This window comes from Cornus florida, unplaced genomic scaffold, assembly GCF_030987335.1.
Source record: "Cornus florida cultivar Cherokee Brave unplaced genomic scaffold, ASM3098733v1 CherokeeBrave_3.0.0_Hap2_Chr11, whole genome shotgun sequence".
Lineage (NCBI taxonomy): Eukaryota > Viridiplantae > Streptophyta > Magnoliopsida > Cornales > Cornaceae > Cornus > Cornus florida.
The window spans coordinates 71,448,325-71,461,341 of NW_026775581.1; the positions used below are offsets into that span (position 1 = coordinate 71,448,325).

General features: G+C 31.4%; 1 protein-coding gene across 2 annotated transcripts; it reads left to right on the top strand.

The window, feature by feature from the left end:
* Positions 1–3,159: 3,159 nt before the first annotated feature.
* LOC132283114 (polyadenylate-binding protein, cytoplasmic and nuclear-like) lies at positions 3,160–10,772 on the top strand. 2 transcript variants are annotated; one of them, XR_009471947.1, is made up of 6 exons: positions 3,160–3,591; positions 4,908–4,973; positions 5,236–5,295; positions 8,435–9,082; positions 9,160–9,660; positions 10,389–10,772. XR_009471947.1 is itself a non-coding variant. In XM_059785009.1 (5 exons), exons 3-4 carry the CDS (start codon positions 8,782–8,784, stop codon positions 9,489–9,491), a joined length of 633 nt encoding a protein of 210 aa, XP_059640992.1. In that variant the 5' UTR covers positions 3,166–3,591; positions 4,908–4,973; positions 8,435–8,781; the 3' UTR covers positions 9,492–9,660; positions 10,389–10,772. The 2 variants fall into 2 exon arrangements, 1 of the variants encoding a protein (XP_059640992.1); XM_059785009.1 differs by lacking the exon at positions 5,236–5,295 and having other exon boundaries at positions 3,166–3,591.
* Positions 10,773–13,017: the final 2,245 nt, after the last annotated feature.

The window sequence follows — 13,017 nt, forward strand, 5'->3', positions numbered from 1 at the left end:
CATAACAGAATTGGTAGATTCGGAATCAAGGGATTCAGCTAAACTTTTGTAATAGATACAGAAGTAAAACTCGCAAAGCTAACTTGATGTAAAAAATACTTTGATTGTATTCAGTTGTATGAAATTGGAGTTTTGAAATTAGAATTTGTGTAATTCACAAAATTGAACCAATTTTTTTTTCTAATTCCAATTCTAATTCACACTTCGGGTGTGCTTCTAAACACATTCTCCCTTTCCAATACTGCCCCCATACGAGTTAGTATGGAGAATACCTATATGTAGATGGTGGAGATTGTGGGATATACCCACATAATGTGTTTGGCCCTGCATTTGGTCCGTTATCATCGTCATCATGAAAATTATGGGCTTAAAAAGTTAAAGAAAGTCGGTGAGATAAGTGGTATTCTATATTCCAATAAAATATGTTACCTTACTGAGGCTCAAACCTCATATCGAAGAAGATTATATAAACACTTACCTGAAATCTTAATAATTCGATATCATTCTGAAAAACAATTTTTTTTGGAGAATTCATCATGAGATATCTGTTCCATGCAAGTGAATTTTCAAGAGACTGCTCAAGTTTTAACAAAAGCAGCTATACGGGGTCGTATCCACTAAAAATAATATCATAAAAAAAAATGGTTACAAATTTTTTACTGCTACTTAGTATTAGGTTTGAAATATTATCTAAAAATATCAAATTTAAATCTTTATACCATGTCAAAGTAAAGTAACCAACCAATGGGCCAGTGGCTTAGCGGTATCAGCCTCTTACCTCCGAAAAGAAGGTCAGGGGCTCAAGTCTCATAAGAGATAAATGTGTGTGAGTAACAATTAAGAAAAAAAAAAAAGTAACCGTGACATATATATTTGGAATAACATTGGATTCGAATGGGAAAGTGAATAGGTATATATGGGTTGAGTATTAACTCTACCTAATAACTTAAATTTTTAGGTCAGATTGCGAAGCACCAAGCACTCCATTCAAATGCATGGTTAGGTTTGAAACAACTTAAACAAACAAAGAATGAAATTTGTAGACATTTTTTTTTTCTTCGTTTCATTTCCATTATTAATGAATGAAATTTTTTTGTATTGAGAACTTTAACTATTTTTACTTAGATTCTCCAAATAAAAGATTAATAGGTAATTAGTTTAAATCAAATGAGTAAGAAATTGCACATTTTATAATATGAATTTTTACAAAATTTTTTTAGGAGATGTAAATTCATGATTTGCATGTATGATGTATCGTGGCGAAATTCTTGTGCACTTAGCTAACTCTTTAACGCGTAAGTACACAAATATGCTTTATTTAGAGCCTTTTTCTCACCTTAAATATTTTATTTAAAAAAAATAAAAAATAAAAAATAAAAGGGTACCTGCTTTGCTATGGGCCTTTTTTGGGGTTTCAAGTTTGGGCCTTATTTGCTCTCGTTTGGTTGGACCTACTAAGGATCCTTTTATGATTTCACGCTTTGTAATGCCTATTTCACATGGGCCAAGTTTGGACCTGATAGAGGCCCAATATTTACATTTTCTTTCTTTTATACAATTGCTTTATTTATTTATTATAATTAAATTTTTTTTTTTTTTTTTAAAAAGAAGAAGAAGAAGAAGATATGGAGTGTCTAGTGATTAGAGAAAGAGAGAATCAATTGGAGGCTAAAGATAAGTGTGGTGTGGGGCAGTTTTAGAATTCTAAAATTCTATACATAAAAATGAAAATATAAAAAAATTTAGGCAGAGAAGTTTTAAAATTTTTTTTAGATATAAAATATATTTGTTGAGTATTTTTAAAATTTAACCATGATCAGAAAATATCAAATCAAAATATAATTTTAAAAAACTTAAAGTGAACAATGTAAATTAGTGTCCTTATTTACGAGAAATAGATTACTCATTCATAGTAAAAAAATTGTAACTTTTAATTTAATTATTCGAAGATTTAATAAAAAATGGTCTCCCAAATTAATTGAATTCAAATTATTGAGTTATTTTAGAGTTTGGATTCTATAATGATAAATTTTTCTATTTTTTCTCTATTTCCTATATTAAAAATTATTCGCAGCACAAGAAAGAAAATGCTGGCACAAAAAACAAGGAAAAAAAATCTTTCTATTCGCACCTCCATCTCCATCTCCATTCCGGACGGCAATTGAACTTCTATCTTCTACATCTTGGATCTTAAGTTGCCTTGCATCTTAAAATAAACAAACACAATCAAATAAGTAGCCACATAATTCGATATAAAATCATAAACATAAATTCGTGAAGTATAGTATTTTTTTTAATCAAGTTTATTTATTAATAACCAACGTTTGTGCTTTGATGTGATATAATATAGATATGTACTTTAATTATTCATTTTATATTTAAAAAATATAAAAAATGTTAATAAATTAACCACAAAAAGAAAACTTCAAATTTTTATTATAATATAAGATTATTTTTTTAAAAAACATACAGTATTTAACGTGGCACACATCTGATACTTAAAAAAAATACAAGTAATATTTACTCCAATTAAGTCACATACTTTACATTAAATGTAAAGGATGGCACAATGTAGTGCACTCACTCGTACTCATAGCCGTTAGCAAAGTGCAAACAAAAAATAAAAGGATAATAAGTGATACCCTCTCCCAACTTCATACTCTCAGATATACAAAAATATTCATACTCGCATCCACTGATATTTTCACCACTTTCTTTAGTGTAAATTAAAAAATTAGTGTAAATTAAAAAATTCAAAGAATAAATTATGTTGGTGTGTTAATTATCATGTCAAAATAATGACATCAACTTTCATACATTTTTTTTTTCTTTTCTTATTTATTCACTTTTAGAAAAAAAAGCAATAAAAACGTAATTTCCATATATTTTATGGTAAGAATTTTTGAACCAATAAAAAATGAAATTTTATGAATAAAACAAAGTTCTACATAAAATTGACATAGATAATGACTCTTATATTATTTAAAACGTTTTTTCAGTTATATTATAAATTTTTAAATAAACCTTATTAAAAACTAAAAGGCAGATGTGTGATCGATCAAATTCTGATTTTATAAATTGGGAATAAAATATTGTCTTCCCATCTTTTATAAATTGAGTCTCCTTTCTTCCATTTCTTTTCTGCAAGTGACAATTGGAACAACTGTAGCCGTCAACGTGTCGAACAACCATCGGTAAGGATCTGCTTCTCACCCTCCCCTCACCAGAACAAAAATATATTTCTAGGGCAAATCATTTCAGCCTCCCCAACCGCCTCCATCGTTCTCAACTCTGAACTTCCCTCTCTCTCTCCCTCTGCAACTGCAAACTACAAAATCTACAAGAATCAGAAGTTCAAAACCTATATATTTCAGTTTATCTATCTGTCTGCAAGAATTAAAACCTATTACCTATATCAAAGCCCATATCGGCATATCATTTCAGATTGTTCCAAAAATCAAAACCCATATCTTTCAGTTCCCATCGCCCGCTGTTCCAGTTCGGGTTCGCCGTTCACAAGCTTCAGCCGCTGGCCCGCTGTCTCTCAACTCTCAAGCTTGCCTCCCCCCCTCTCTCTGCAACTGCTAACTTGTATGTATGGGTTTTGTTTTAAATTTTTTTCTAAATCAACTAGTCAAGGTCTGTGATTCTTGTTTTGCAAACTAAATCCTATTTGGTGAAATTTTTTATGGTCTTTTTTAAATAAATTTTTTTTTTTTTTTAAGTAACAAATTTTGCATTGCATTTTGAGTAATCACCGTAATATACATTTTATTTCAGCAAAACAAATATATAATTTTTATTCCTATAACTTCTATTTCTGTTTTTTTTTTTTTTTTTTTTTTTAAGTAACAAAATTTGCATTGCATTTTGAGGTAATAATATACATTTTATTTCAGCAAAACAAATATATAATTTTTATTCCTATAACTTCTATTTCTGTTTTTTTTTTTTTTTTTTTTTTTTTTTTTTGTGTCAATTATGTCTACAAGAAAATTTGAATCTAGGCATGAAAAAAGAAAAAAAATATAAATCTGAATTGGATTAGAAATCTGCAGAGATTGAATCTGAAACAATTTTTATCAAAATGCCAAGCTTTTTGAATATGGAAATATTTTCCGAACTAAAAAAAAAAATTCATAACAAGAACTTTGACAAGCAAAAGTACTTAATATAGGGTAAAGCTCTAAAGTTACTTCTTGAAAATTAATATACTTGCAAAAAACATGCTTTTGAGTGAATTCCATAGTGTTGGAAGGGGCTTGCCATGATCTGCCTCACGCACTGCTTCCACTAGTATATTCTCAAATAGGATTAGTAAATTGGTCAAAAGAAGAGATAGGGTACTGAGTGGTGAATTGTTCAGAAATAAATTGGTAATTTATTATTTAGTATTTTTATTAATTACCCAAATAAGATTTTCTATGCCTTAATCAGTCAATTGTCTTAGTTAACTAAAATTGAATTAAACAACAGTTGATTTTGGTTGATATATTTTGATTTAGCCCACAACATTGATAAATCCTAGATGTTTTGTTTCACATAGAAATACAATTTGTGTAATCCACGAAGGATATATTCAATCTTTTTGCCATATTTTTATTTTCAAATTTTGGTTTTTGATTTTCTTTTGTTATTAGAATGTAGAATATCAGGATATTGATTTGGTAATTTTGATGATTATTCCTGAACTGATGCATTGTACTTTGTTATTGGATTAATTTAACATAAGAGCTGAGTATAATATGTGCTAATCACACCTCTTTCTACGGATAGGTGTCTAACATTTTGACTAAAAGCATAATTGGGTTTTGTTGATACATGATACATAGAGTACTTAGATGGTGGTGTTAAAAGTGAGATTGTGAAACCTCTTCCTCACAACTTGAGTGTTTTCTTATTTTTAGGGTTAGCATCGGGCCTTAACATTTAGCAAGAACAAGGTTCAACAAACATGCCTCCTCAGTCATCAGGTAACAAACTTTTACTTTTTCTAAAATTTTAATTGGCATTTTTAGCTATTGGTTACGTTTATTTATTCTTGTTTTACATACTGATTTTTTGTTTTTGTTTTTGTTTCTACATACATATATATAATATTGTTATGATGTGATGCTCGAACACTTTATTAATGGAAATTAAAGACTTGGAAGTTTAGTTTTCAAATTCAGAATATATGTTTTACAAGTTTGTTAACGCTTTTAAAACTTTTCCTCTTTTGTTCAAATAATATAGGTTTATTTTCTGAAAGAAGAGAGTTGATGGGAATGGGTGGAGTGGGCAAAAAAAAAATAGGTACGTTTTTTTTGCCTAGCTAATTGAATTATATAAATCCCCTTACCGTTGTAGCTGTGATGTTGGTTTTAAAATGACCAATTATGATAGGAAGTCTCTTTTCAATTTATTTTAATCAAATGTATATCTATGCAATGTGTGATTATAGATGACGATTCTAGATGAGGATGTTAATGTTAACGTTATGAGGATGTTGATGTCAACGTTGACTCTAGTGATGACGACTGAAGATGTTGATAATATGTTGATGCATTCAAATTGAGTCAAAACACTTAAAATTGAAGGAAATTTAGAGTTGAAGACATACTATTGAGCATAGTGTCTAATTCTTTTAGTTACAAGAATCTTTGGTCACTTCACACACGATTTTTCAGTTACTGAAATTTTGAAACAATGGTGTGTAATATGATTCATCTACTTGGGCTTTCTTCTTTTTAATCTCTCTGAACTCAAATTTTATCTGTGAAAATAGAAAAAGAAGACTCTATGCAATTTTAATTTAACTTTATCAGTTTGAGCATTGACATAGCTTCTGAAATGTTGAAACTGAAACAACAAAGAAGAGGGAGTCCACCAATAAGAATTACCAGTCTTAATAAGTTCTCTGAGCGTCTTGACTAATATTGGCGTGTGAGACTTCTATAGATATGGACTTGTAGAGAGAAAGATATATGGTTGGGGGCACAAAGTGTACTACAACTGTGAACCAATGATAGGATTGTGAGCTTTTGGCTTGTTTCATGCACATCGGATCTAAGAAGTGTACAACAATGAAATGGAAAGCTCTGATGCACTCAAAGTTACAAACAGAGATAATAATTAATATTATATATTTATAACTTACTTTACTAATCTAATATGATACTACGTATATCATACATATATACACATATATATATGTTTGTAACTCTATACTTAGACTTGGATATATTTTGATTTAGCCCACCCCATTGAGAAAATCTTGGATCCGCCCTTGGGCAGTGGCCATGGTGGGAGGAGGCAGCGTGGAGCGATTGGATATTCTAATTTTTGAGTTTTTTTTTTTTTTTTGATAAATAATGCTACAATAGAGAAAGTACTTCTTGTAAACAGTGTAGAAAGTAACAAATCCTCACTTTCTCTTTCCTTCATTAAATTTGAAAGTACTTTCTAAAAGGTGAAAAGTAAAATTATATTAGTAAACATATTTTTCACTTTAACTTCACAATTTTAGGAATTGACCGTAAAAATTAGTAAGTAAAAGCGTTAGTAAATAGGCTCAAAAGGTGTCCATTTCTCCTCACTATCCGTTAATAATCTAGTATCCACATTACTGATAATTTATAGAAATTCGTTTTAGGCCCCTTTGTTTTCACGTAAAAGATTTTCGTAATATATATATATATATTTTTAATGTAAAACTTTTTACATATAAAATGTTTTATTTTCTTTTTATTTTCTGGGAATTATTTATTTATTTTTATTTTTTTTGTTTGGCTTCTAATAATGTTTTAAAAGTGAACTAAATCCTTTGGAAAGCCAATATACAAAACTATTAGAGATGCATTCCTATCATTTTAAAAAATATAGAGACTGAACCTAAAAAGGTACTGAAACATTATATTTTACAATGTAATTCATTAAAAATAACCTTTTAGTAAATTTTAGTTACTTTTTTATTGAAGTTTTGAAGACCACGTAACATAAGAATTGATATTTATAAATCTTAAGTTGATTCCTTGTACATTGCTTAAGTAATAAAAATCTTTCTTGTGATTTTAATTATAACACTGATATATGTGGGTGTTAAATCTCTGACTTAAAAATGTTAAATTATTATTATACCTATTGTAGTAGTTATTATTTTTATTGTAAAATATCTGTTTTTTATTTATTTATAAATAAAGTAATATTTTTGAACTTTTTTAAGGGTATGCTTGATTTTTAAGTAAATGTTGAATATGACATTAGTAGATGACATTTTTCGAATTTATGAATGAGGGAATATGTAAAAACCCTGGACTGACTGACTGAGGAGTATGTTGAACTTCCTCTGTGCCACGTGACCAGTAACAACCCTGCACTGCCTGTAAAATGCTTTACACTCCGTCACAAAGTTTCCCCTCTCAGTCTCACACACACAACACACACTCTTTCTCTTTCTCTCTCTCAAATTTGCTCTTCTTCTCTGAAAACAAGAAAATGGCGCCTAAACCTTCATCACCACCACGATGAGGACGACGACCACTGTACAGTGGTTCTCTGTATGTTTCTGATTTCGACCCACATGTGACGGAGGACGAGCTCCGGCGAGCATTTGCAGTTATGGGTCCGATATGCTCTGTTCGTTTTTCCAGAAAAAGAAAATGGGTATCCGATCAAGTAGTGGGGGAAAGTTCTTCGTTCCCGTCTTGTTGGCGCCGTCTACACTCCACGAGCCATCACCGAGAAAACAACTGTAGTTCACTTCTACAATCGCAAAGACAGTAATAGTCCCTTTTCTGTGTCTATATATATACACACACATATTATTTCTAACTATGTTGTGTTTCTTTGTGTTTGTTGAAATCTTGATGGGATATCTCTTTAATTTGTTGATGGATTCTACTTTCTGATAAATTTGTAAGATAATGTTCTTCATTTATCGGGAACAATGTTTAGGGTTTGAGATACTCTTTTAAATGAAAGGGTTTAGGGTTAAGGATATGCCATTGTTTTTATTTTTTAACCTCTTTGAGAAAAAGCACTGCTACATACAAACACGTACAGACCAGCCCGCATCTCTGTCCTAATTTAAGCCCATCGCATTAGAAGTCCATTTCAAAGAAGCTGTGAAAATTGTTGATCAGGTTGTACTGGCTCTTTCTATTGAAAATGTTACAATTATAGCAACGAATGAGGTTTGTGTTTGTGAATTAGAATATGCCAGAAATTAATATTGATTCACATGATCAAGGGTTCAGATTTGAAAATGTGTGACTATAGACATCCCTCTAGAATATGAACTTAATTGAAACACAATGTAGCAAGTTTCATTTACGATTAGTCTTTTAATGGTTATGGGTGTTGTAGATTAACATGGAAAATTTGAGCATTAGAATTAAATCCTTTGCTTTGTTCTGTTTTGTCTTGATTCAACTACTTGTCTTTTTTTAATCAGCTGCGAAGGCTCTAAATTCTGCTGAAATCACGGGGAAACAAATGTCAGTCATGTGGTATGAGAGAGATGCTGCAATAAGAAAGATGGGTTTTTCCATAATTATATTAGTGAACCTTGAAGCATCAATTAGCTGCTATGAATTGGAGTGCCTATGTAGTAGCTATGGGACGGTTATGCGCACCAAAATTGGTGAAAAGGTTGTGAAGCAAACTTATTTTCGCTATGGAATAGTCCTGTTTGATGAAGAGGAATTTGCCCTTAAGGCTATTCATGATCTTCATGGGATGAAGTTCAATGGCAAAGAACTGTAATTTCTCAACCTTAGTAGTTTGATCTTTTGTTTTCGAATGGGAATCTCAACTTCTTTTTTTGTTTTTGGGCAATTTTGTTCCAAATATGTGAATGAGAGACTGAAGAAAAGGAACTCAAAGCGCAAGTTTGTCGACAGGCACAATGAATTGTCAGTATGCTCATATGTCTATGTAAAGAATCTAAATGAATCAATAGATGATTTGAAGTTGTTTCAGCTTTTTAGTGATTGTGAAGGGATAATGTCTGCAAAGGTAATATATAGCACCCGCGGGAAGAGTAGAGGATTCGGATTTGTGGGGTTTTGCAGTCACGAAGCAGCAAAGGAAGTCTGTTACGGTGAGCATTTTTCACACTATTGTTTAATAATTTGTTGTTTTAAAATTCATTTCATTGAGTTCTTACATGTTTTGCAGGAGGTGAAATACTACGAATGGGAAGGGAAAGTCTGAAAATCGTGCAGACATTTCAATTCGGACCATTAAATCTTGGCACCAATGATGAAGGAGATGATGAAGAAGATCCTCCAGATGACCTTTTGAAGGCTGGAATGATTGGCAGAGAGGGTCAAAATGATATCCAAGAAGGGCTGTCCGTGTATGTTCTGGATGGAGATGAACCTGATTTAGTAGACACACAGGAAATGTTAGGTTGCAATACTTACGATGAATTTGCAAGAAGATTGCATGCATCGTGGGCAAAAGTTTTGAATGAAGAACCTCTTGAGATTGTCCACCTATGCCGTTGACCTGGCCAGGTCACATCTTAAAATTTGATTATTTTGATGTGATGGAGGTAGGGCGTGTTGTCTTGGATCCATATGCAGCGGACTGGGATGAATTTGGATCTATGTTGGATAGAGTATTGGCAACTCCTAGTAATTGAGCAGAAACTGCTGAAAGAACTGTCAATAGAAGGTAAGAAGATAGTGATTTTTTTGGAGCGAGGTTGACGCTGTTCTAAATTGATTGATAACCTTAGTTCATTTTCAAAACAAGGCATTTTTAGATCTTTTAATTACACTAGGATTATTGCAAGAGTTAGTTATTCATGTACTTCACAAGTTCACTCTTTCCACTGAGTTGACTACTGCCTGACTATATGTATTGTTTGAATTTTTGAATGGAACAAAAATTTTGTTTTGCTGATCTTGCTCTGTCAACCTGTGTTGAACTTTTGCTGCTAAGAAAACTTAAATTTAGCTGACATGTGATCGTGTATTTGACTTCATATGCTCTTCCGGTTTTTTATGTCCAAGGTTTTGTTTCACTCGAGAGTCTTAATGTGAAGTTCCTGTTATGTGGAATTGAAATTTTTTTGTGGCTATGGTTGTTTTGAAATTTCATGATATCAAACGTGTGCATTATCAGGAAGTTAAAAGCTAAATTTCTCTAGAAAATCTGCTGATGATATTGAAGTAATGTTGGTTTGGGAATAATTTGCAATTATAGAGTGACACAATATAGACAAGAAATCATAGTATAAAAACCATGAAAGTTAATGTGATATCTATTCTACCACATCTGTCGTGCCCATAATTTTGTACTGCAATTGACTGAGGTGGTTATGGTTTGGGATTCATATAACTCAGTGTTTATACTATTGAAAATGCAATTGAAACAAGGTACTTCTATTTGCATTACAGGTGTCAAGGATCGAGAGAATGGAAATTAAACCGTAATTAGAGACGTGGAGGATAACCAATTGGGAATGTTTGACCAACTGCTACCTTGCTTTGCTTGTGGAAAAGGATGGTTTTCATGGGTTTTTCTGCCCTTGTGTTTCTTCTAATACTCTCTCTATCATGGATAGACTTTTATTTGCAGTCTTTTGCTTGGATTTGTATTCCCACTGATGTGGTACTATACTATGCAACAATTCTTTGCTTGGATTTGTATTCCCACTGATGTGGTACTATACTATGCAACATCCTAGGATGAGTGTTCTTTATGATGTGAAGACATGTTATGTTTGCTCGTTAACTCCATAGAAAATCTTAAATGTATATATATAAGCAATTTGACCTGTGGATCTATGTTTGCAAGGTTTTCTATGAATTTCAATGGTTAAATAGCAAAGAATATCTTGCGATCCCTTGGTGGATCTACGTTTGCAAGGTTTTCTATGAATTTCAGATATGATGATTATTGCCGGTTTTGATATTTACAATAGCATTTCTGATCACAGAGTTTAAAAATTAAGTAGCAGCCATTCTGTTCTTGAGCTAGTTCCCAAAGTTCAGCTGTTCCTAGCAACCTTTTACATGAACAGAAGAATGCTTGTTTGGAGGTTCATAAATATTAAAAAGCACTTGTTTTTGGCTCCCTATTTAACATTGTGGGTGATTCTATCTTATACAAACAACTTTTGATGCCCTCTTACTTGTTATTTATGTTGCAGTAATTCATGTCTGAAAGTGTAGATATTGCTTTATTCAGTAATGGAATCCTGTGTTCGGAAACATCTTGAACAAAGATTTTAGTTGTGGACATGTTTTTTTCTTTTTCTTTCATATAGACATTTGTTTTTTTCTGGTCTGATTGAAGACAGTGACGAAATCAGGAATTCAGTTGAGGGGAGTGATGTTGAAGAGTAAAGAAAATTAAAAAAAAAATTATTTACATTTTTTTTAACAAAATAATAAATATAAGAATATAATACTGATTGATAATATTTCAGTCTAAGGAAAGAGAAAACTGTATGTATATATTAATATTAAAGACCCAGTGCATAATAATTAAAAAAAAAAAAATCAATTACTTTCATTGACATTCTTGTTAATTAGGTTGTGAAATGACAAAATTAACTTTATAATTAAATATAAAATTAAAAGTTAATAATAATTATTTTAAAATTATGAAAATATCCCTTGGTGGGTCTTCTTCATCTTTCACCCTCTCTTTCTAAAACTCTCACCTTTCTCCATCCTGATTGTATCCTAATTCCGGGAAGTCAAAATTTCGAAATACAAAACACAGAGCCGATGAGAAAGCTTTCGGCCAAAAACGAAAAGAAAAATGATTGTTAGGCCTTTAAATCTAACGAATGTGTTAGGTCTATGATTGGAGGGAATTAATATTTGTAACAACACTAATATTTAGTAATTTGAAATTTGATCATAATTTTTCATGATTGTTGTAAGATTTTTAATGGAGGCAAAATGCTTCTCTCTATTATGTGCTTGATGTATATGTGAGGTTCTAATTTCCGTATTCATTATTATTTTCTTTTTCTAAATTAGCTGCTAGAACCATTCCTTTCTTTGAAGTAGAAGTAACATTTGAACAAGAAATAAATCAAGAATTAAGTGTTAAAAAAGGACAAATTGGTTGAATTAAAACACATATTATGAGAATGGGGATTGGAAATGCAAGTGTGCATCTTCCTTCTGTAGTCCATTAGCAACAATACCAGTCCACAGAGCCATTCACATTCCATTTGACACATATCTAACGACAGGTACTCTCCAACTTGATATCTCAAATAACTTCATTGTCAAATAACTCATTCCTGAAGCAGATACAAGTGATTTTATTTGAAAAATTAAAGTCTGACAATTTTATAACCGTAATAATGATATGCTTTGAAGTTGAGTAGTTTGAAAATTTTTTCTTCTTATATTGCTCTAGGTAACACTTACCAAACTGAATTGAATTAAAGTGAAACTTAATAATTAATTTGCTTCAAAATGTTATCAAGATTGTATGTTCATCTTATGGATGGTCCATTAGGAGATTATCCTGTCTTTTGCCTATCCAAATATTACGGCTTCGTTTCGACTGAGTGATTTAAAGGGATTTGGAAAGAAAAGAAAAAAAAAAGTGTTATAACAAACACAACGAACTCAAGTTGAATCAAGAAACATGATAAAAAAATAAACACGACACACAAAGAATACAAAGATTTATACGTCATTCGGCAACAACCTACGTCCATGGTTGGGATCCGGCGAAAGTTTTCACAATGTGTCAAATCGGAGATTACAAGTTTTTAGCCCCTCGCTCTGTTCCTGTACGAGTTTAAGAGTCTTTTTCTTTCACCACTCCAAACCTTGAGCACACTTATATATTAGGCTACAAGATACTAATTAGGATCTACGACCTATGAGCAAAAAACGGGTCAAAAAATTTTCCTTCGTCGATTGCGACCCGAATTCAAATTCGGGCCACAATATCACAGAAGGATAGTGGAAATCGTGTTTGGATGTGGAGAGAAAATAAAGGATTGGGAGAGATTTGGAGGGATAACTCCCAAAAATGAGAAGATTTGAAGAG